The sequence below is a fragment of the Natator depressus genome, chromosome 3 (genome assembly GCF_965152275.1).
Source record: "Natator depressus isolate rNatDep1 chromosome 3, rNatDep2.hap1, whole genome shotgun sequence".
Classification (NCBI taxonomy): domain Eukaryota; kingdom Metazoa; phylum Chordata; order Testudines; family Cheloniidae; genus Natator; species Natator depressus.
In genome coordinates, this window is record NC_134236.1 from 143,645,067 (window position 1) to 143,669,711 (window position 24,645).

At 41.7% G+C, this 24,645-nt stretch overlaps 2 protein-coding genes across 2 annotated transcripts in view; one reads left to right on the top strand and one right to left on the bottom strand.

Moving 5' to 3' along the window:
- Positions 1 to 2,657: 2,657 nt before the first annotated feature.
- SCCPDH (saccharopine dehydrogenase (putative)) lies at positions 2,658 to 22,990 on the top strand. The gene is made up of 12 exons (XM_074948954.1): positions 2,658 to 2,940; positions 4,640 to 4,752; positions 5,748 to 5,828; positions 8,003 to 8,132; positions 9,885 to 9,934; positions 10,459 to 10,589; positions 11,206 to 11,323; positions 13,374 to 13,493; positions 13,579 to 13,635; positions 14,824 to 14,935; positions 20,287 to 20,368; positions 21,626 to 22,990. The coding sequence occupies exons 1-12, from the start codon at positions 2,736 to 2,738 to the stop codon at positions 21,729 to 21,731; spliced, it is 1,305 nt and encodes a 434-aa protein (XP_074805055.1). The 5' UTR covers positions 2,658 to 2,735; the 3' UTR covers positions 21,732 to 22,990.
- The window catches only part of LOC141984535 (kinesin-like protein KIF28), a 60,784-nt gene continuing 58,948 nt past the window's right edge, over positions 22,810 to 24,645 (bottom strand). The window contains exon 23 of the mRNA XM_074947613.1: positions 22,810 to 22,959. Within this exon, the coding sequence (XP_074803714.1) occupies positions 22,810 to 22,959 (150 nt within the window). The remainder of the gene's footprint in view (positions 22,960 to 24,645) is intronic.

Below are 24,645 nucleotides of genomic sequence, written 5' to 3' on the forward strand. Positions count from 1 at the left end.
CCTAAATCTCTCCCACTGCAACTTGAGACCATTACTCCTTGTTCTGTCATCTGCTACCACTAAGAACAGTCTAGCTCCATCCTAATATTTTGCACATCTATAGTGCCTTTCATCCAAGGGTCCTAAAGTGCTTTACATGAACAATTCTTAGCATTCTTTATCCTTTAGATGGTGAAAGCACTTAAATATAAATTAATACACACAACTCTCCCAGGAGGTGGATATTATAATCCCCATTTTATAGATAAGGAAACGGAGCAGAAAGGTTGTCTTTTAGGATTGCCAACAATCCCTTATAACAAGATGTCCCTTATTTTTTCATTTTTGTGCAACTAGATCAGGAGCTGCTGAGTGCTGAAAAAGCAGCAAGAAATACCTCTGGTGAATGTCAGTGAGCAGGCCCTCTCAGAGGTTCAGAGAGGCCCGGGCCATTTCCAGCTTTTGAGGCCCCTAGCTATAATAAAAATAAAAAATGATGACACATGAAAACAAAATAAGGCACCAAAAAAAAGTGAGGCATACTTTGAATATTTTTTTATTTAACAAATGCTTTTCTAGCCTTTTTCTGCGCAAATGCACTAATTATTGAGGAAAAATCTAGCTTTTGTGCAATGTCACAGTTGATATTAAGCATGGTGAGCCCATTCAAACGCTCTTGTCCCATAGTTGAACAGTGATAGTTCTTTACCTGCTTCAACACGTTGAAGGTGCGTTCACCTGAAGCCACTGATACAGACAAACTGACAAAAATACACAATGCAATTGTGATATTAGGAAGCACCCCACAGAGTCCAAGTTTGAGTATTTCTTGAAGCAATTCCTTTGAGGTCTCCTTTGAGCTTGAGGCCAGGCTAAAAGGCTCTTCTAGGCCCCCACTCTGATTGGCCCTGTCGGTGTGTAGAATTATTATTATTAATGATGATGATTGGGTGGGGTGCTGTGAAAACAATTCCTTATATTTGAACTACAATGTTGGCAACCCTATGTCTTACTCAAGAGTCAGCGTTAGAGCTAGGATCATCATTTAACATTTATATTGCCTAAAAGCCTAAAGCAGGCCACATTGTTCTGGGCACTGTACAACCATAAATAACAGATCCTGTCCTAAACTGTTTACAGTTTAAAAGACAAGATATAACAGTTGGATGAGACAAGTAAGTGGGGTAAGTTGAGGAAGATGCACTAAGAAATAATTAAAAAAAAAAAAAAAGGAAAAGGAGTACTTGTGGCACCTTAGAGACTAGTCTCTAAGGTGCCACAAGTACTCCTTTTCTTTTTTCTTTTTACGAATACAGACTAACACGGCTGTTACTCTGAAACCATAAGAAATAATTATATGATGTGTGCAAATTGTAGCCAGACAATAACAGAAGTCATTCAAGACCTCCCAACTTCCAAGCCCTTGTTCACTCCAGTCCTCTAGCAACCCTGTGGCAGAGCAGGAACTATACACCTATGTTAGAGAGCTTCTTCCTTCACTCTCCCACTTCCCTGGTCCTTCTCGCATGAACAGAGAGCAACAATACCCGAAGTCCGAAGGTGCAAACAATTAGATGTTTATTGGGGTGAACTTCCAGCAAGCTTAAATCCAAGTTCCTTTTTCCTTATTTTCAAATCCCAACTTACTTCCTGTTTGCCCCTAATTTATATAGTAATATTCTTAGCTATACCTTAACCAATCATTCTACTGAAACTTACCTAACCAAAGCTAACATATTGTAACATGATTAGCTAACCAATTATATTCCCCACCTTAATTATTTTACACCCAGCAAAATTAATTATACAGTAGACAGAAACAATCACAGAACCAGACAGAGACCATGCCAATAAACAATAGCAAAGTGGGAACTATAATTACAAAACGATACAGAAGTGAGGATTTCACAACTGTATCTATAATAACATAAGGGTTTCCCAGTTGTGTCTATTGATAAGTGAGTTCTTACCAGACAGAAAACTATCAACCTAAATTTCCTTTTACATCTTCTAGGCTCTTCCCTTTCTCTGGAGGTGATAGATCGGATCACCTTCCTAACAGCCCCATATTGACTAGTTTGGAATGTGAGGATGTGACCGGCTGCTTCCTAGCTTATGGCTGCCTCTGCTGCTCAGCCAAAGGCCTTAGCCTAAGAACAGGGCCTCAGACTGTCACAGTGAGAAAAGGCCCTTACACAGATTCTTTCTTGTATACCTCTATTACTAGCTAAGTGATAAGAATACACCTAAATTCTTAGCGTATAGGCCTTTACAGACAGCCTGAATATCTATAGCCTAACAACCTAATCTCCTCAGTCTCTGCTCGAGCTAGGACTCAAATTGTTCTCAATGATGCAAGATCAGGCACTCAAACACAAAACCATCCTTCCTCTTAACAATAAAGCTACTGAAATTGAAATTATTTTGCCGACAGTCTGAGCAGTCACTTTGCTTGAATAGAAAAGGGAGGACTTGTGGCACCTTAGAGACTAACAAAGAACCTTTCCTGAGCTACAGCTCACTTTATGGAACGCATTCAATGGAAAATGTGGGCGGGGAGGGCCGGCGCATACCGGCGGCGTTCGGAACTTCCGACCGGAGCATCCACAGAAGGGGCGGGGCTGCAGTGGGCTGGCGCGTGTCACGTGATTCCTTTTCTGTGGCTCGTTCGGGGCTGGCGTTGGGTCGCGCGCCCACCGTTCACAGTCCCGGAGCAGCTCGCGCCAGAGTCAGCTGCTCGCGCGCCCTCTGTCTCTATGGCGACCCGCGGCGGGGCGGCGGCCGGGAGGCCCTTCGAGCTGGTGGTGTTCGGGGCCTCGGGCTTCACGGGCCATTTCGTGGCGGAGGAGGTGGCGCGGGTGGCGGCCGGGGATGAACTGCGGGGCTCGCTGCGCTGGGCCGTGGCCGGCAGGAGCCGGGACAAGCTGGAGGGGGTGTTGGACAAGGCGGCTGAGAGGCTGGGTAAGGGAAGGGAAGAGGAGGGCGGAGGCCTGACGGGGGCTAAACAAACGGGGGACCCCGGCTTTTCACTTCTCCCCCGTAATGCCCCCCCCTCCCCCCTGTGGTGATAGTATCCCGTGGCTCTGCCTGGCCCGCTCCCTCCCCCTCCCCCATGGCCCTGTCCGGCCCCCCCTTCCCCCTGTGGTGATAGCAGTACCTGCTCCCCCCATAGCCCTGCCCAGTACTCCTCCGCCCATAGCCCTGCCCCCCCTCCCCCTTTCCCCTGTGGTGACAGCAGTACCCGCCCCCTCCCCCATAGCCCTGCCCAGCCCCTCCCCCCCCCGTGGTGATAGTGTCATCCTCCCTGCCTGTGGCTTGGCCTGGCCCTTCCCCCCTCCACTCCCCCCCCCCCATGGCCGTGTCTGGCCCCCCCTTCCCCCTATGGCTCTGCCTGGCCCTTCCCTCCCCCCGTCATGGCCCTGTCCTCCCTCCCTGTGATAGTATCCCCCCCCCCCCCCCCGCTCTGCCTGGCCCTTCCCTCCCCCCTGCCATGGCCCTGTCCGGCCCCCCCCTTCCCCATGTGGTGATAGCAGCACCCGCCCCCTTGGCCCTGCCTGGTTGCCGCCCCCCCCCCCGGCCCAATCGTCCTACCTGGGCCCCCCCCTTCCCCCACCACCCTGGCGGGTCACCCCGACTCCTGTGGTGATAGCAGCACCCCCGGCCTGGCCTCTCCCTACATGGCCCTGCCCAGGCAGCCCTTCTCCCTGTGGTGATATCAGCATTGCGCCCCCTCCCCCTCATGGGCCTGCTGGGTCACCCCTTCTCCCTGTGGTTGTAGCAAAATCCCCCATGGCCCTGCGTGGGTTCCCCCTTTCTCCTGTGGTGATATCAACATCCCCCCTTATGGCCCTGCCCAGTCACCCCTTCCCCTTGTGGTGATATCAGCACACACAGCCCCCATGGCCCTGCCTGGTCCCCTTCCCCCTGTGGTGGTAGCAGTTCCCCCCGCATGGCCTGGCCCCTACCCAACCCCCCCCCCCTTCCCCTTGTGGGCATAGCAGTAATTCCCTACAGGGATGGCAGTGCCACTTCCCCAATGGCTCCTCACTTCCCCCTCCCCCCATGCAGATACCAGTGTCCCATGCCCCTCTCCACTGGTGAGCTCTTTTTCCTGTTTCAATCTCCTTTAACTCCTAACACTCTGGATGGAAAGGGCATCTGGGCACAAATGTTGGGGAGCCCTCCTTCAAGCTCCTGTGGATGGAGTGGGGATCTGGGAGATTGGTCGCCACAGGCTGCTGAGCGGTCAGTAAGAAGATTTGGGCAGCCCTGCTGGAATGGGGTGGCCTTGTCATCTGTGTTTGGGGTCTTGGGGAGCAACTGTGATAGCAATTATTATTATTTGTAATAATAGTCATAGTCTACTGGCCCCATTAATCAGGCCAAGATCCCTTGCAACTGTTGTGAGGTTACACAGGGTGTTGCTGGTGTTTATCTCTGACACCACTGGGGTTTAATCCTCCTCTGCCCCACAAAATGGAGGGAGAAGTCCTAGTTTGTTAATGTGCTGGAAAAGCGTCCCGTTTGCTTCCTATCCTTGTTTTATTCATACCGTAAATAAGAATGGTAGTTAAAAGAAAGAGCTAGTAAATTTGATGAGGATAGTAACCTGATAGTACCAGGCTCCTCTTGTAACACTTACTCTTCTTTCGATTCTCAGGAAAACCAGAGCTAAAATCAGAAGTTGGCATAATACTCTGTGATGTCAGTGACCCATCCTCCCTTGCTGATATGGCTAAACAGGCAGCTGTTGTTCTCAACTGTGTAGGCCCAGTAAGTATCAGTCTTCTAAGTATCAGAAACAAAATGGACAAACAAGCAATTCACATGCTGTTACAGACAAAAGGCGTTGGTATACTGTAAACATGTAATAACTGAGTATGCTGCCTTTTAAAGTCAAAACATGAGCTGCGAAACTCTGAAAATTAAATATAGTTTCTGGAATAAATAAATATTAATGAGATTGTGCTGCAGCTTCGGACAGTAAATTTGGAATGACTGCTTATTGCACGTGAAGTATTGCACCATAGTTGCATGTGTTTTGTTTAGAAAATAAAACCAGTAAAGACAATTTTATCTACTTTAGTATTAATGCAAAACAATAATAAAACAAATTTAGATTTATCATGTGCTCTTCTACTCCATTCTACGCGTCTTGGCAACACCTATCTTCCAGCTCTTGCCCTTTGATCTACTGTGGATGAGTTGGCAGAGGGAATTCTGCACCTGAAAATTTAAAGGGATACTAGCAACTATCAGACAACTATAATAGCTAAATATTTTTCAGACAGTAGTAACCACACCGATGTCTACAGCTGAGAGATTAAAGAAAACAGTTTTTCTGTTTTGACAGCACTTCAGGTGTGTATTGACTTTGAATGTTTCCCCAGTGTAATTAATTTTTCCTTGTTGTTTGTGTGAGTCTCACACAGCAATAGAAGAGAGAACATTTTAAATGAAATATGTAATATAAATCCACAAAAACTGGCTGAGGAATCTGAAATAGATGTAGTGCCTGAAAGTACTTTGAAGTGTTTGTCTTTTAGATAACCAATTACATTTCAAGTTGATGGTATCCCTTTAAATTCCCTCAAAGAATGAGTTCAAGAATTTTAGGTCAGCATAGGGCAAACTCTGGTACATTTTGTTGAAATATCCTAACAAATGGTAATGCCTAACCAACTGTGATGATTGAGCAAATCTGTCTAAAATTGTTTTATTGCACATTTGCCAAGTAAGATAAATAGCTTCCTTTTCTGTTTTTATAGTACAGGTTTTTTGGAGAGCCAGTAGTGAAAGCTTGTGTTGATAATGGCACAAGTTGTGTTGACATCAGTGGAGAACCTCAGGTATGTGGCATGAACAAATGAATGACTTACCGCTTGAAAACATCAGATGAATAATTTAGTAAAGACCGTTTTATTGAATATATTTGGGTCACATCTTTAGTTCTCACTGATATTCCTGAACAGGAAAAATATTTTCCAGTCTCTAAGCTGTGATTTTAAATATGTTCTTAGTTTCCCTTTCTTACTCTTAGTCAAGAGTCATTAGAAACAGTGTGGGACTGAAAATCAGGAACTCATGAATTTTAAATCTCAACCTTGAATGTGATGTCATCTGGGGGTTTCAACTCTTGCATTATTTTCCAAACCATAAAATAGGAATATTAAACACTTGTTTTCCTACTTCACAGGAGTGTTGTAAGGATTAGTTCATGTGTATAAAATGCTTTGAGTACATATAGAAGTGCTGATTAATAATACTGGGTACAATTTTCAAAAGTGCTCAAGTGACTTAGGAGGCTAAATTCTACTTTAGAAATGATTTTAGCTAAATCATTTGGGAAATCTTGAAAATTCAAAATTAGTAAAATGTCATATCTTCTGGTAGGTCCCCTAGACATAGATTGTAACTTTTCCGTAAGATGGGTTAATGGTCTATGCTACACATGTGAAATACCTAATCTTGCTGGAGATTAAGGTTAAAATCTTGGTAGAGTTGACTCATGGAATTGTTTTAGAAGAGATCTTTAAAATGGAATTCCTTTCTGCCGTGTGTGTGCGCATTAAACATTCCATGTACACTATTTTTAAAAGTAGGGATTTGGTCTGATGATCTTGATTAAAATGCTCCCTCCGTCCCAAGTTGAGCAATGTAATATGTACCTAAAAGATGCCAGCTTCTGCATTTCAGTGACTCGGTATATGTATATAGTCTTCCAGAACTTGGAGATGATAAAGATGTTATTAATGTGAAATATGGCTGATCAGATGTGGATAGATCAGAGGATAGATAAGTAAATAGTAAAGGTGATTCTTTTCTGTCTTGTTCTGCTCCCTTAAAATAAATTATAGTTTGTACAGTTCTGTTTTACCAGAGTAATGATGCTTTAAAAAATAAAATCAAGTGAGATTTTAGGCCGCAATTCAACAGACCATTTAAGCATGTTCTTAAAGTTAAGCACATGAGTAGTCCCATTTACTTCAGCAGGACTACTCCTGTGCTTACAGTTAAACACATGATTAAATGTTTTGCTGGATTGGGGCTTAAAATCTCACTTGAAAAAATCCCTAGCTGTCATGGTAGTTTAGGACTGGAATAAATTGCCTAGGGAGGTTGTAGAATCTCTGTCATTGGAGATTTTTAAGAGCAGGTTGGACAAACACCTGTCAGGGATGGTCTGATAATACTTAGTCCTGCCTTGAGTTCAGGAGACCTCTCACGGCCTCTTCCAGTCTGATGGTTCTATAATTCAAAATTATAAAATGTTCTGTTGGTTAGTGATATTAGCTCTTAATGGCTCATAATTTTCTTTATGGTATTTGTGTAAAGGAAAATGAGGAAAGCATAATTATGCAGAATTAGTCACTGGCCTTATGGGGTGGCCAGAATGTAACACTGTATCTTCCACAGGAAAGAGAACAAACATAACTTTCACTGAAACACCGGATTTAAAATATTTCGTTACTGTGAAGCTAAGTGTTTCTGTTTGAGTGGCTTTTCAGTTGAGCTGTTCGTTTTCAATGTCCAAGATACATGTCTTGATTGTCTTATACTTTACACAAAGATACTGTGAATATGTTATGACTAAAGAACATAGAATACTGTAAATAGATACATGTGGACTACGGCTATACTGTTACCACCAGATGGGACTTGTGTTATAAGACAATATGTGTATGATGTGGAGTTTTATGAATAAATAGGCTTGTAAGTGAGACCTCTACCACACTTTATTTTATTTAGAATATAAACCGTACTTCTTTGAGTGATGGTCTCTATATGTATTCCAAATGTGGATGCGCATGTGTGCCGGAGCTGGAGGTTTTTCAGCAGCACTGTCTGTTAACCTGCACATGGTGATGTAAGGCTCCCTTCTAAATGAACCCGAAAAGGAGGAGGTTCTCTCTGTGTTATGGTTAAAGTTAGAATTTAGTTAATTTAGCATGTTTCCTTGAAGTTCAGATTACACCACAGTCCAGGATTATTTGTCTTAAAATGTTTGTTTAATATTTTTCAGTTTCTGGAAGGAATGTATCTGAAATATAATGATAAAGCTGCAGAAAAGGGGGTATATGTCGTTGGAAGCAGTGGCTTTGACTCTGTTCCAGCAGATATGGGAGTCTTATACACCAGAGACAATTTGAAAGGTGATTTATCTAAGTGTGACCTTTATCTTGATAGTTATGTTGGGCTGAGATTCACAATCCTTGATCCTGGCTTGTTTGTCATGTGTTTATTGCTAAGGCTCAGATTTTGTCACAGATATTTTGAGTAAAAATCACGGACAGGTCATGGGCAATAAACAAAAATTCACTGAAGCCTCTGACCTATGCGTGATTTTAGCCCATGACCTGTCCGTGATTTTTACTAAAAATATCCCTGACAAAATGGGGAGGGAGGAAGGTCCAGCACCCACAGTGGCTGGGAGCTCTTATTCTCTTGCGCCCCCACAGCGTCTGGGCAGCTGCAGGGGGGTCTCCCCCTCGCCACCCACAGGGGCTGGGAATCCGGAGTCCCCTTGTTGCCTGACTGTTAGGAGCTGCTGCGGGCCTGCCAGCAGCGGCTGAGAGCTGTGGGGTTGCCTGCTGACCATTCCAGCCCCAGGGCAGAAAATGTCACGGAGGTCTCTGGAAGTCACAAATTCCGTGAAATAATCGTAACCTTTTTTATTGCTTATGAGAGAAACAGCAGTAGATGTTGGAGCCATAATATACTCTTTCTGTCAGTGTTCAATTGTCACTATTTTGTCTTTAAGAAGGACAAATGTGTAGAAGCTAGGCTGAAATGACTAAAGTCATTTCAGCTGTAAGTTGACCCCACTCTCAGTTATGGATTCTGTGTCCAGCAGAATTGCATTTAGTATACTGAATACCTTTCATTGTGACCTTCCTTTAAAGTGTCAACACGATTATCCACTTAAGTGGCCCCACACTAATTATCTTGAAAATATATGCGCACATATCTACTGTCATAATTGCTATTAGCTAAAAGGATTTTCCTTAACATCTTAGTATACTAATTTTCACTTTAATAAAAATGAATCTGTATTTAGCAGTTTGATTAGCGAGAAAAATGAGTGTACTAATGTATGGGGGTTTTTCTTGACATTTGTTCTTCCTTTTTTCTCTTTCTGATGTTGTTTAATTGTCTTGTGGTCTGTTTGGGCAATACCAAGGACCTTGGGGATGGGGGAGGAATATGTTTCTGATAGGGTACTGATATTGCCCATACAGCTCAAAATACTTCATAATATTAGTAAGAGTCAATCAGGTGGGGATACTTTTTTATAAATTTTTAAAAGGTGGTATCTTGGCTTTAAGATATAGCAGACAGTAAACTAAGGTTTGGAAGAGAAAATTTGTTTTGCTGTTCATTACAGAAAATTGAACTACTTAGCAAAATGTAAAATATATACAGTAAGTTTTATGCAGTGGAACAAGTTGATTTATAGTATGGCACTCAAAAGGGCTACCAAATTTTGTGACTTCGTTTCTAAGTTTCAATAGCCTACATAATGCTTAATGTCAAAACAAAGGCGAAAAATGCTTTGGGCCTTGATGTTGTCTTTTCCCTTTTTTTAATTACTGAGCTGTCCTTTCTTTATATAAAACAAGGATGGGAGCTAGTGAGTGAGGATAATACCATACACTCTCATAAAAGCACTTTGCCTGTGGTACTCAATGTGAGTAAAATAACCTTGGCTCACAATCGTACTAGTTTATTTTCCTTGGAGATAAAGTACTTCAATACTGGAGTCTTACTTTACTCTTCCTTCTCTGCTAGTGATATCAGTCCTCTGACAGTTTGTCTGGATGTGTCCCTCGGTGGGTGAACTACTGTATGACTGCATATGCTATGAGCTACCTTTTTTTTTATACACTTTTTTCCCCCCATTAAAGGTACCCTAACTGCAGTTGAAAGTTTCCTGACTGTGAAATCTGGACCTGAGGTTAGTTTGTTTATATTGTCTTCTGAAATTGCATACTTATTAGCCACAAGAATACATAATATGAAACTTACAAAGTTTGTGAGACAGCAGCTAACCAAATAAATATTTTTTACCCATAATCAAAATATCATATCCTTTGTAGCAGCTTTGCAAAACTGCCATGAAGCTACATTGGACCATGGAACAAGCTAGATGCCAGCCCTTTGTGGTAGTGATGAAAAATAATTGTATTGGTCTTGATGTGACTGATAACTAGTCTTTTGATAAAAAACATTTATCGTAGCAAGGCTCATTTGTAAAGAGTTGGCGGGGAAAACATGTGCAAAATACATTAGAACATAACCTGAGCTGCTGTCAGTAGTGCCAGTGCCGATATTTTTTTTTAATGCAGCTGGTCGTGCACGTAGACATAGTATGAGAAATGTTGAAAGTAGTAATAAGGAAAGTGTTTCCCCAGGCTGGATTAAACATTAGGTCAGGATTTTAGATAATGGAATAGTTACAGTTTCATGGTATTTCACTAGGGTTACAGTATCCATGATGGAACCTGGAAGTCAGCTATTCATGGCCTTGCAGATCAAGACAATTTGAGGAAGCTTCGAAAACAGATAGGACACAAACCTCTCCCAATCATTGGTGCAAAACTAAAAAGAAGGTAAGAGAAACTTATAAGACCAGAACTTTGTTTTGTTTTAATCTTTCCCCTAAAGCTTTATAATTATATTATATTTTAATATAAATTTCTAAAAGAAGGAATGTTTCCTGTCTGGTAAAATTGGAGGAATAACTTGTTTAAATAAAGGCTTAATGTATCTGATATTTCAATATAAGGTACAATGAGGGGAAAATGCATCAAAATTGATTGGGTTTTTTTGTAACATCACCTGTACTGAAAGCTTTATTACAGAAACTGTTAGGAGTACCTTTTGATCCTAGATTTACCAACTTAATCACATTTCAAAAGCTCTTACTGCTATGGAAGGACAAAAAAGGACAAAAACAGGGAGTAAGTCAAATTCATCCCTTGGTAATGCAGTTGACTTTGGTTTGTGGTAGGGATAAATTTGGCTCAGGTTTTTGGATTATTTATTACTTAAACCCAAAGGAAAGAGAGAGTATGGGGTAAGAATGCTTAAGGAAAATGCTCTGTTTTTGTCCAAGTTCTTACAATTGTAAGTCAGTTTTACAACTTACTAAGTTTTGAAAAGAATAGCTATACAAGTGACATTACTGTAAGTGACGGAAAATATTAATGTTTCTTTTGCCTTCAGAGGACTAGTGTTTTACAGTCAGGAATTCAAAGAGTACTGCATTCCATTCATGGGATCAGATGTCTCTGTTGTAAAACGAACTCAACGGTATTTGCACACAGATTTGCAAGAAACACCTGTAAGTTTGCTCTTATGTTTATAAAATCAGTGTTCTGTTGTGTTCTTTGTAGTGCTTTCAGTGGCATGAAGCATCTCTTCAAATCAACTATCTTCAGACTAGACTGGCTACAGATTTAGGGTTGCTAGAGAAGGGACAAACACATTGTCTTTTCCCTTACTAAGCTTCAGTCAAAGATCTTGTGGGAGCCTCATTTGCTCCTGGAATCTCAGCTGGCTGTGGTGTCCTAGTTTTTTGTTTTGTTTTTTTTACCCTTTTGCACCCTGCAGTCTGTGCTTTGCTAGCAGGGTACCATCTTTCAGGTGTGGACCTAATGCCATTTCTTTATGAATCTTGTCAACTGTAGGCTAAACTACTTAAAATGCTCTTTGCAGCTTGTCATCTTAGTGTTGTGAGCCATGTTGTACAGTACATAAAACAAGAACTCCGTATGCTGCAATGGCCTCCTCTTTGCTTTTGAGCGCAGTTTAAGTTACAGTTAACCTATAAATCCCTATAGGGTCTGTACCGTGGCTATCTAAGAATGCTTCTCTTTATATACCTTCCATACAGATGAGATAGAGATGAACAAGTTCTTAAACTGAAACTTTGTGGGAAGGGTTTTCTCATTAGAAGTTCTTGACCCTGGAACTCGCCTCTCTTGTCATTAGAGTAGGTGTTTGCTCACCTTGGAAAGTAGGGTAAAGTTAATCTTCTACTTCAGGTTTTTGCTAGAGGAAGGCTGAGGAGTGTTTCACTTATAAAACTGGGTGAAGCAGTTGGGTTACAATATTGTTTATGCTCTTTAGAGAAGTACTGGAGCAACTTTAAGTTTATTTCTGTTGTTTTTTTGGACAGAGTCAAGTGTTGGACTTATATATAGTTAATAATTTTCATTCTAATTATGAAGTAATTTATGCCCAGAGGTTTAGGTGGTTAGCCCATATTACAAACATAAAATATAACAAATTTTGACTCTAGCTCATTCCATGTGATTCTGCACCATTTTAAACATCTGTTAAGATTAGATACTGATCCATATTATGCATAGATCTTTATTATTTTAACATTACTTACAGCATCAAACACTCCTAAAAATAGCCTCTCTTCTAGTTTAACATCTTCTAATGGTTTCCTCTGTGCATTAAGGAATACTGTCATTTCATTCCCTACTCCCTGCCCGCAAAACTGTCAGGTCTGTATAGCATAGCAAGTAGATTGTGATCAGGGGGTAATGCCACTCTTGATCTGCACCTGGTGTTTTTATTGATGTCTGTGGGATTTGGGTGTGCAGATTGAGGGCAGCATCAAGGTGAGAAATGCTCTATGTTCACAGTGCGTGGGTGCTGAGCTTTTACACATTTTCTCAACAGGAGATGAGTACCAGCAGTCTCTTGAATCATTTAAAACAAAGTTAGTTTTGCTTGTGTTAAGGCAAAAAAAGATGGGAAATGTAGTTTTAAAGGAGAAAGAAAAGTAATGTGTGTCTGGCTTAAGATCTGTTCTGCGCTGTTCTGTTTATCATATCCCCTCTCTACAGCTTGCACCACAAAATTATAGTTATTCTCCCCTTATTTTTTCTACTCACTGTGAATACTAAAAATGCAGCATTAGTCAGAGATGGTCGGAACTGAGTGTATGCGTATATCAGAAATGTTACAGCAGCACAGCTGCAGCATTTCTAGTGTAGATACTTTGTACAGCGAATGGAGTGGGTCCTTCTGTTGCTATACTAAATCCACGTCTCTGAGAAGCAGTAGTTAGATCAATGGAAACATTTTTTCTGTTGACCTAGCAGTGTCTATACCAAGGCTTAGGGAAGCTTCACTATGTTGCATAACGTGTGAAATTTTTCACAGCCTTGAGTGATGTACAGTACTTAAGTGACCTAACTTTGCAGTGTAGGCCAATCCTAAAAGTTGTTTGAAGGTTCTTCAGAATCTTTATGCTGTGGAATATCTTTCGACATCAGCACAGTGGAATAGTTTTTTTTGTCTTAGATAAGAGCTGAGAGGCGAGTAATTATTATGTAAATCTTTTACTGAAAAATTATCGTTTTGTGTTCCATTAGGTGCAGTATGCAGCTTATGCAACAGTGGGTGGTATTGCATCTGTTATTAAGCTGATGTTTGCTGGCCTTTTATTTTTTCTTCTTGTGAAGTTTAGCTTTGGAAGAAATCTCCTGACAAAAGTAAGTATTGTTTTTCATTTTTTAACATTTCAGACATGCTGGCCAGTTGCTTTTTCTAATTTTAGTTTTGGGTTTTCTTCTGCAGTACCCAGAATTTTTCTCTAGTGGACATTTTACAAAGAAAGGACCAACACAAAAGCAGGTAATTTAATTTTTTCATCCCCAGTTATACAGCATTTTGGTGTTTGCTTTTATTATGCAAATTACAGAGCAAGAGTCTAGAGTCTGCCACTTAGGGGTGTGTCTACAGTGCAATAAAAACCCATGGTAGAGACTTTCAGGACATGGCTACACTTGCAGATGTAGAGCGCTGTGAATTAAACCAGCCCTCGGAGAGCTCAGTAGGGAAAGTGCTGCAGTGTGTTCACACTATCAGATTCAAGTGCACTGGCGTGGCCACATTGGCAGCTCTTGCAGTGCCACAGAGAGCAGTGCATTGTGGAAGCTATACTAGGATGCAAGTGGCTGCAACGTGCTTTTCAAATGGGGTGGGGGGTGTGTGTGTTGTGTGTATGGGGGGGAGAGTGGGTTTTTGGGGGGCTGAGAGCATGTCAGCATGCTGTCTTGTAAGTTCAGACAGCAGCACACACACACCCCCATGCACACACGTGTGCGCCTGTCTCTCTCTCTCACTCACAGCAAGCAATATTCCACAGTAATGGTTGCTTTGTCCTAGAGCAGATAAGCATGCCGGCTGTCGGAAACGGCGCTTTGAAAGGGCATATCCACATTCCTGCAGCCAATTCCAAAACAATGACAAGAGTGGCCACTTGACTTAAGGGGATTATGGGATGTTTTCAGAGGCCGATCGCAGTGCAGTAATGCAACACTTCATTCACACTGACGCTGGGGTGTTTCAGCCAAGGCGCAGCAAGCGTTATGCTTCTCGTGGAGGTGGATTACCAGGAGCGCTCCAACTGCAGAGTCCAGGCGCTCGAAGTGCCTTGCCATTGTGGACGGGTCATGAGTTAGGGTGCCTGAGGCTGCTTTTATGCGCTCTAACTTGCAAGTGTAGCCAAGCCCTCAGTGCCTGAGTTAACTGACTTGAGCTCTTGGGGCTAAAAATTGCAGTGTAGACATTCGGGCTGGAGCCTAGGCTCTTAAATCCTGCAAGGAAGGTTTTAGAGCCCAAATATCTACACTTGCTATTTTTAACCTACAGCCCAAGTTAGTTAATCTGGGTTGAGAGACTAGAAAAGTTGTTGGTGTAATATATATTGTTATGAAAAGGTATAAAAGATGAAGTATGCTTTCTAGATACAAATTGTTGTATTACATAAAGAAATGGCTACTCTGTAAATGAACGCACTTCTTGTTTTCTGCATTGCAGATAGATGGATCATCCTTTACAATGACATTTTTTGGTGAGGGATACTGTGAGGGCCAAGATCCACAACAGGGCAAACCAAATGTAAAAATCTGCACCCAAGTGAAAGGACCAGGTAAAGAAGCCAGAATGCTTTATTATGGCCATCTTAAAAATCCAAGGTCAGCCGTTTGTCATGTACCCCTCTTCTACTGACCATTATTTTTAGCATTGTAAAGAGTATTTGAATAAAGCTGGAAGCCATTGTATAGTTGCCAGCTGTTCTAAAGAGGCAGTGATGTTGGAAGGAAATCTGCTTGCGGGTGTTATGTAAGCAAGAAGTTAAACTGGAGAAATGAAACCACCAGATGTAAATAACACTACTACAATTAAAAAAATTAGCCTACTACCTTAACTTACGGAGGACTTCCATTTCATATAGCAACCTGGAATTTCAACACTAATTGCATCTCACTCTATGGTTATTCCAAGGCTCAACATAGCCATTGCTACTAACAAGCTACTTTTCCATGATTTTTTGGGAAGAGTGCCTGTGTACTGTTCGCAAAAAGAAAAGAAGTACTTGTGGCACCTTAAAGACTAACCAATTTATTTGAGCATAAGCTTTCTGGCCCACCTTGATTATCATACACAGTGTAAGGAGAGTGGTCACTTTAGATAAGCTATTACCAGCAGGAGAGTGGGTTTGGGGGGGGGGGGGTGAGAGAACCTGGATTTGTGCTGGAAATGGCCCAACTTGATTATCATACACATTGTAAGGAGAGTGATCACTTTAGATAAACTATTACCAGCAGGAGAGTGGGGTGGGAGGAGGTATTTTTTCATGCTTTGTGTGTATATAAAAAGATCTTCTACACTTTCCACAGTATGCATCTGATGAAGTGAGCTGTAGCTCATGAAAGCTTATGCTCAAATAAATTGGTTAGTCTCTAAGGTGCCACAAGTACTCCTTTTCTTTTTGTGAATACAGACTAACACGGCTGTTACTCTGAAACCTGTGTACTGTTGTTAATTTTGATGGAATATAATGGGCACAAAGAGTTAAAGGTGTTATATGATGCTGTCACTGTCTAATGTTAAACAAGGGTTTGGTATAGAGAGACCTTAACCTGCTTAGCATCATAGCAAACACATCATTAGAAATATTTTAAATCCTTTATTAGAGGTATAGATAAGAAGGAAAAAAACAGTTAAGGCTTTTATTTTAGGAACATGCCTTGCTCCCTTTCCCTCTAGCTGAAAATTTTTTAAAGAAGGACTCCCCATCCCCCTTTGACAGTGTTTAGGTAGTAATAACTGTCTTTGGGGTGGGGGAAGTTAGTTGGGCTGTTGCTGTTCTTAAATCCAGTCCCATTTCCTAAAAGCAAAACACACACACACACAGACACACACACACCAGCAAAAATAGAAAATACAGCTTCTCTCTGGTGTTGACTCACTTCCATCCTCACTACTGGAAAAATACTATTGCACATGGTCTTATCGGCCACTCTAGGACCTGGCAAACTTGTACAGGTTTTAACTGCCTCTTGGTTACAATCTTACAGCAGTGCTGCAAAATATAGTCTATACCAGACTCTTATTAAGACAGAAGGAAAAAAGGAGACAGACAGACAAGAGAAGACATATGAAGGGAAAGGAAAAAGATACACATGGTGTTTGTAAAAGAAAAAGTCTTTTATCCCAGGTGGTGGATGGATTGAGGAAGCAGGTGGAGGTGATGTTATCTGGGTCCCTCTCTGGAGCGGGAAGATGAAGGCCTAGTTGTGTGTTATGGCAGATCCTGGTGTCCCAGGAGACAGTGGGGGTGGAAGCTATGATGGCAAGTCTCTCTGCAGCTCTTGTTGTCAGACAGCTGCTTCTTGATTTCTCCTTCCCCCTCCAAAAAAGGCGTGATGGGTGGAATAACCCATCCCCATATATTGTCCACTAGTTAGGCCTACTTCCAGAACAATACATTTTGATTTTTGGTCCCACCCTTCTGATGTTCACCAGGCATGATATTAACGCTATCCTTGAGTTATATCAGTAGGCCTTTTTGTTTTTATTAATTCAGTCTGTCTCCTTTAGGCATCTTTTCCCATCAATATATGTTTATGGCTTATTGTGACATTTTATGAACTTTTACTCATATGTCACAGTTGAGCTCACCATTAAGGTATATTTGTAGGCCTAATTACACCGCTACCCTGATACAATGCAGTCCTTGGGATGCAAATAATCTGACCGTGTTATATTGAACTTGCTTTCCCTCCCCCCTTGTTCCCTGACCGCCCCCTCCAGAGACCCCTGTCCCTAATCACCCCCAGGACCCCAACCCCCCTGCTCCCTGTCTCCTGACTGCTCCGACCCCATCCACACTCCTCGCCCCCTGACAGGCACTCAGCGGCAGCGGCGGGAAGCGGAGCAACATGGCCCCAGCCCGCTCCACTCCTCCAGCTGCAGTGCTCCACTTACCGCTGCTGGTGAGTGCGGGGAGGTTGGGGAAAGGACATCCCCCGTACTCACCTGCGGCGGGAAGTGGAGTGATGCAGCCCCAGCCTGCTCCGCTTTCCTTGCCCTGGCCCCAGCTGTGTCGCTGCGGGGGAGGTTGCGGAAAGGTCCTGCACTCATCTGGGGCGGGAAGCAGAGCACTGTGGCTGGGAGTGGGAGGAGTGGAGCGGGCTGGGGCTGGGCTGCTCTGCTTCTGTGGCTGCTGGTGAGTGTGGGGGGGATTCCCTTCCCCCAAGCCCTGTCCCCAGAGCGACACAGCTTGGGGCAGGGTGAGGGAAGCGGAGTGGGCTGCTCCTGGCCCGCCCGCTAATCCCCTGGGCCACTTGGGACTGCAGGACCCCCAAAAGTGCCCCCCCACTGCTGCCTCCCAGACCTGGGGTGGGGAGGGGGGAGGAACCCCTGACTGCCCCCCAAGACCCTCTGCCCCTTATTCAACCCCTTGGCCCTGGCCCAGCACCCTTAACATGCCGCTCAGAGCAGCGTGTCGGAGCTTTACTGTGTTTTATGCGAACCCGCGTTATATCGGGTTGTGTTGATCGAGGTAGAGGTGTATTACAACAGTACTACTTATGTAAATTGATGCAGTTTCTGATATTCCACCTAGGAAGTGAGAGACTAAGCAGCTAAAAGTGATGTGAAGAGAGAATACGTCTATGATTGTTACAAATTGGCCTCATGCCTTACTGTATAGTCACCAGTCTATAGAAATTGGACCCAACTGCTGGGTCCCATGTACTTCAAAGTTGACTGCGGTTGACAGTAAGGGACTCTAGTGCTCACTCCTAGGTACAGAGATCTTGTCTGATGCCCTTACTTGGGATGTGGGATCTAGCTGCCCTAGACTCTGAAACCAGTGCCTCAGAACTCCCAGCTGGCCTATGGTCACTCTGGGCTTCTAGTTTAATTTATTTTGGGACAACTTGGGAGGAAAGCAAGGAACACAGGTAACTGGTTTGCAGCTGAGAGTTACAAATCTTTGAAAAGAACAAAGTCCTGAGATGTACCTTCCCTGAGTCTCATCTCACCTTTTCTGTGTGTGTGTTGTCATCTCTTTCCTGCATGTCATAAATATAAAGGGAAGGGTAACCACTTTTCTGTATACAGTGCTGTAAAATCCCTCCTGGCCAGAAGCAAAACCCTTTCACCTGTAAAGGGTTAAGAAGCTAAGGTAACCTAGCTGGCACCTGACCCAAATGACCAATGAGAGGACAAGGTAATTTCAAATCTGGAGGGTGGGGGACAGAGGAAGAACAAAGGGTTGTCTGTCTGTGTGATACTTTTGCTGGGAACAGATCAGGAAGGCAGCCTCAAACTTCTGTTAAGTTAGTAAGTAATCTAGCTAAAAATGTGTTAGATTTCCTTTTGTTTAATGGCTGGTAAAATAAGCTGTGCTGGATGGAATGTATATTCCTGTTTTTGTGTCTTTTTGTAACTTAAGGTTTTGCCTAGAGGGATTCTCTGTTTTCAATATGATTATCCTGTAAGGTATTTCCCATCCTGATTTCATAGAGGTGATTCTTTTACCTTTTCTTTAATTAAAATTCTTCTTTTAAGAACCTGATTGATTTTTCATTGTTCTTAAGATCCAATGGTTTGGGTCTGTGTTCACCTGTACAAATTGGTAAGGATTCTTATCAAGCCTTCCCCAGGAAAGGGGTTTTAGGGCTTGGGGGGATATTTTGGGGGAAGACGTCTCTAAGTTGGCTGTTTCCCTGTTCTTTATTTAAAACGCTTGGTGGTGGCAGCATATGGTTCAAGGACAAGGCAAAGTTTGTACCTTGGGAAAGTTTTAACCTAAGCTTAGGGGGTTTTTCATGCAGGTCCCCACATCTGTACCTTAGAGTTCAGAGTGGGGAAGGAACCTTGACATTGCACATGGAAGGGCCTCACCACTGCCTCTTAAATATGGTCTGTTTGCCATGTGCTCATCCTAGGAAGCTCCAGATCTACCAGTCATGCTACTTCTCTATACAGGAGCCTGCAAGAAGGAGACTTTTGGTCCACAGGGATGGGCCCATAGTCAAGACCATCAAAATCAGTCGCCTAGATTTCAGTCTTAATGGTAGGGTAAAGTTGTAGGCCCAATTATTACAAGACTAATTGTGAGCTCACCTGTAAAATGTACATGAAAGCCCATAAGTAAGTGTCAAAATAATTTACAGTAATAAATGTTGAAAGGAAAAGTTGCAAAAGGGAGACAGATGGAATTAGTACAAACAAAAAGGTCTACTGGTATAACTCAAGATCTGTGTTAAGATCAGGCCTGCTAAACAAGAACTATGGAACCAGAAATCAGTGAACCAGAATTAGTATCAGAAACTAGGCCTAATTGGTGGATAAAATAATGAGGATGGGCTATTCTACCCACTGTTCCCTTTGTGGGTCTTTAAAGACAGCTTGGCTAAGAGCAAGCCTCACCACATGGCTGCCACCTCCCACAGTCTCCTGGGATGTGAGGGATGTACTGGCCAGAGAAAGGGACCCAGATGACACCACCCCCTCTACAGCTCCAGCTGAATCCCAAACACTGAGGAAATAGGACCTGACTTCAGCAGCAGCATCAGTCTCTAAACTAATTTTTTCTCCCGCAAAAAGTCAGTTATTACCATCTTTCTGCCAAACAAGGGTTTTTCCTTTAAATATTCTCTCAACTGGAAAAGGAACATGAACTGTTTGTTAAAATGAAAGCCTTACTTAATACTTTACAATTCAAATGCTTTAACTGTTTCCTTTATCTTTAATAAAAGGTTTAAAATTATGTTTAATGCTGTTTTTCCCCCATGGTACTAAACAAGCTGAGGTCTCTTGCTACTAAACTCTGATCCATGTTTAAAACTGAACAGTGACTGGGTTGTGTTAGCACCTTGGGCTCTATATTCCATCTAATTATATACATCAGTCTTCAACAAGCTGTCTCACACCTTATTGGTGCTCAACAGATCGATATCTACTCCATTATCACATTTTTTGCAGATGCTGGCTATGTTGCTACAGCAGTAGCAATGGTTCAGGCAGGTGTAGCGCTGCTAAAGGATGCAAGTTCTCTTCCTAAACAGTGAGTCTTTATTTTCCTGTGTACTGTATGTGTGCATTCAGACAAGGGCTCTTTTTAATCCCCTAGTTCTCTGTGCATTTAAAATGGAGCTGGAAAATGAACATCCAAGAAATACACAGCATGCTCCTTGTGTATCGAGTTATCCAATTTTTTTCAATAGAGATTGATGTGAGCTATGTCTTCACAGAATCAACCACCTTATTAAGTTCTGGAAAAACCCCAAGCCAAGCAAAGCTTTCTATAACTCAGTGCATAATTATTTGTAATAACCAATCCTCACAGTTTTAAATAACTTTAATTGTGATAACTGCATAAAATATTATCAGCTAAATTATTTGTCTTGTCTTCTGTAATTAGAAATGTGGACAACTAGCTTTTTAATTTTTAATTAGTCTTCCCCCTCCTACCTTGGGGCTGCTTCTCTGGCTGGCACAAAGGAGGTGTAGTAAAAGAAAAGCTACTGCTGCATCCAGGGCAGAAGCATAATTACAATTAATTTTTGGTTATTTGGGCCATTGAGATTTTAAATATTTATTTGTGTAGCTATCAAAATAAATCAAAAAAGTTACCTTTTGAAGTGCTTTTATACAAAAAAGTTACCTTTTTGAAGTGCTTCAGGGCTGGCCATGCTGGTAGAGCTCTGTGTGAGAGCCTGCAGGAGATAACTTGTCAGTGATCCCTGCCTTCATGGATGGATTAGCATCAAGGGTCCTGGGGCAGCAAGAAGCAGAGGGAATCGCTAAAGAACTACTCCTGGGTCCAGGACCCCGATGCAGCAGCATTTCCCTGCCTCCTGTTGCTTTGAGACCCCTCTCTGCTATAGAGACAGTCCATCCATGAAGGCAGGGGTAAGGGCAGATTTGTGTCCTTAGACCAGGGGTTGGCAACCTTTCAGAAGTGGTGTGCCAAGTCTTCATTTATTCACTCTAATTTAAGGTTTTGCGGGCCAGTAATAGTCTAATATATAACTAAACAAGGTTTTTAAAATGTTTAAGAAGTGTGAGTGCCACTGAAAATCAGCTCACAGGCTGCCTCTGGCATGCGTGCCATAGGTTGCCTTGACTGTAAAATCCCCAAAATGAGCTTGCATCATCACAAGAGCTCCTGTTGCAGGCACCAAAATCCTGAGACTCTCAATTAATTCACAAGCATAAGCAATACTGTAGTTAAGACAAATGGTTGTATCTTTGGTAGTCGGGATAATTGATAAGTACTCAAATTAGATACATTTGACCTGTTTTGTAATTCATTTAACAGAGGTGGCGTATATACTCCAGGAGCTGCTTTCTCTAAAACAAAACTGATTGATCGGCTGAACAAACATGGCATTGAGTTCTCTGTTATTAGCAAGTCAGAAGCCTGAAGTTTCAAAATTAATTCCAAGGAAAACTATACTTGCATGAACTAACATACCAAGAGCTTATTCAGATTTAAAACCGAATAAAAACATTTACAAATCAGTTGTATTGTTGCTAACAATGATATAAAAAGGATTGTAGCATTTTGTGTAGTGATGTAAAGAGATTAATACTCCTACACCATGCGGTGTTAGAGAAATTACTGCTTCAGCATCTATTTAGATGTCAAAAATTAATCCTGTATCAATATGAGCTGAAAGAGGTTAATGGGATGCATGTGTTTTAGATCTGATCATCTATAGAATTTTAATAGGTATTGGTAAATTGGGGGCAGTAGTTGGAGAGCTTTCAGCTAGCATAACAGTAGGTTCTAGTTATCTGTCAGTCAAGGGATTTAAGAAATAACTCCATTTACCACTGAAGGGCCTGGATAACAAGTGCCTTAGCTAATTATTTATGACTGTTTAGGGGAAGGGATCACGTATTTGTGCTGTGGTCATTTTGTATGATTTGGTACTTATAAAAACAAGACTGGCTTCAATTTCTTGTAATTCTCCATAACTTGCTGTAATGGGCTTTACACTAGGAAAGTCCAGCTCCTTATTTCTAGGAGTTACACTGAAAAACAGAACACATTAGGAGTAGATGGAGTAATTAAGATAAAGAGAGTTGTTAATGCAGATCAAACAAGGCTAACAAATTAACTTACATGTTATGTGAGTGCAGAAGCTATGAGGATAGGTGCTTCATGGTATAAATCTTATTCATGTGATTCTAGAGATGTGGAAGGAAATACTTTTGTAACTTGAGTTTTGAAGATTTAGTATGACAAGCAAGCAGTTTTGGTCTGTCTTTGTGTATAGTACAATATGTGACCTACAGCAGTGAAAATTACCACATTCTAAAATTGAAGTCTTTGTACAAATTATCTGGGTAATTAAACAAGAAAGCTGAGCTGCTTGGTCTTCCACCAAGTATGGATTAAGCTAAGTCTAACTCTTTATGCTTTAAGGTTGTTGTTTAGCTATCCACCTACAAATGGCAGACTGCAAAGTTAATAAGTCACTGTTGCTCAAGAACTGCTTATGCTATGCTTTCTTTCTTCTTTTTAACTATAACAGCAACATCATTTTTCAATCTGCATATGCTAGATTCAAGCTGCTCCCCAAAATCCTTCAACATGTGTGATTGTCTCTCTGTAAAAAGACGTAGCACCTGAAGGTTATCTTCTTCCTGCAAAAGACCAATAAAATTAATGAGTATATATTGGACTCAGAGTGCATGCTATTTTATATATCTTTTCCTCATGGATGTCTTAGAGTGGCATGGTGGTGATTAAGGCAATAACTAAAAAATAGCAGGTAATAGTTAAAACACCACTAAATTCTCTCTAAAGCAGAAAGGATGGGACAAATCACAGTTAAATTGAAAGCTAGAGATGGATTCATAGTAGCAGTGGTGTTGCCTGTTGAACAAAAATAGCACACATGTAACTGAGTTGGGAAAGGTAAGTAGGAGAGCAGAACAGGTCCTCAAGCTAGAATCAGCAGCAGTGAGTGGTGTTGAAGCTATGCAATGCTTTTCATCTCTCCAGGGATCTCCAGATTGCACTACTTGCACACCTCCTCCCCCAAATAAAGATCAGTTTACGCACACAAATTAATAGCAGTGATGTAGAGCAAGTGCATTTCTACTAGTTCTTTATCGCCAAAATAGGCTCCTGACAAATACATTTAATATCAGAGCACTGTACCAACCTGTTTCTACAAGAAATAGAAAAAAAAACCTCACACATTTGGTCAAAATAGGTACAGACTTGTGTGTATATTTTCCTTTGGTACCCTGTCAGACTGGTACTAATGACCTAACAACTTCTGTGCACTGCATTTTGAAAACAAATGACTTGTACTATGCCTGTTTTCCCCTAATCATACATTTTTATTCTATGAGCAGAAAAGATTAAATGACTCCTTTTTACAATGTCTGTTCCTACAGAACAAACTTTAAACTGGAGAAGTGATCATTTGCTTTATTATAATGCCAACCCCACTACCAAAGGCTCCTGTACATGGATATAAGAATAGTTTTCCATATAGCAATACACATTTAATTCCTATTATACAAAACGCCTACTTCTGAACTCTCCTGTTCACAGACTGCAAAACATCTTTGTATCCTAGTCTGCATGGGTCCTCAGCATTTGAGCAACTATAATTTAAAAAAACAAAATGAAATTACTGCTCCTTCTGCAGATAGACCACTGAGGATTAGGATCAAATGTAAGAGAAATTACTGACAGTTATTTGCAAGGAGCTGAACTAGTAACAGGCTGGTAGTTGCTACATCTGTGGTTTGTCTCCTTTAGAGTTTGGTGTTCTTGCTTCAGAATGTATAACAAAGGTCTAAAAGATTTCTTACATTAGAAATTCAGCTCTTGTCTACCCTGTTAGACTCTATGGGTGATTTAAGTTACAACATTTAATGCTAAAGATTTAGAAGGCGAAGATTTTTCCTCAGTTCAGATTTGGAAAAAACTTAGTCTAATGCTTCTTTCCATTCTCAACAACTAAAGTCCATAACAGACTGTTTTTTAATGTAAATACACACACACAAAAATATCAAAGTAGTAAAAAAGGCCCCACACCCCCTCCTACCCATTTCAGGTCACCCCTGTTTTATTCCTAATGTTGTGCTGAAGTACAGTACATGTAAAATGAATAATTACTGAGTCACAATGAAGTGACATGAGTTTGCTTACTCACACCTGGAATAGCCCAGAATCTTGATTAAGCTGCTGTAAGGTACACAGTGCTGACCGAGCCAGAGCAAGTAGCAATCTACCTATCTCTGTCTTCAACCTTGTGATAACACAGATATTGTATTCCCCTCCCCTATTTACTTGCAGAGACTCTTATAGTT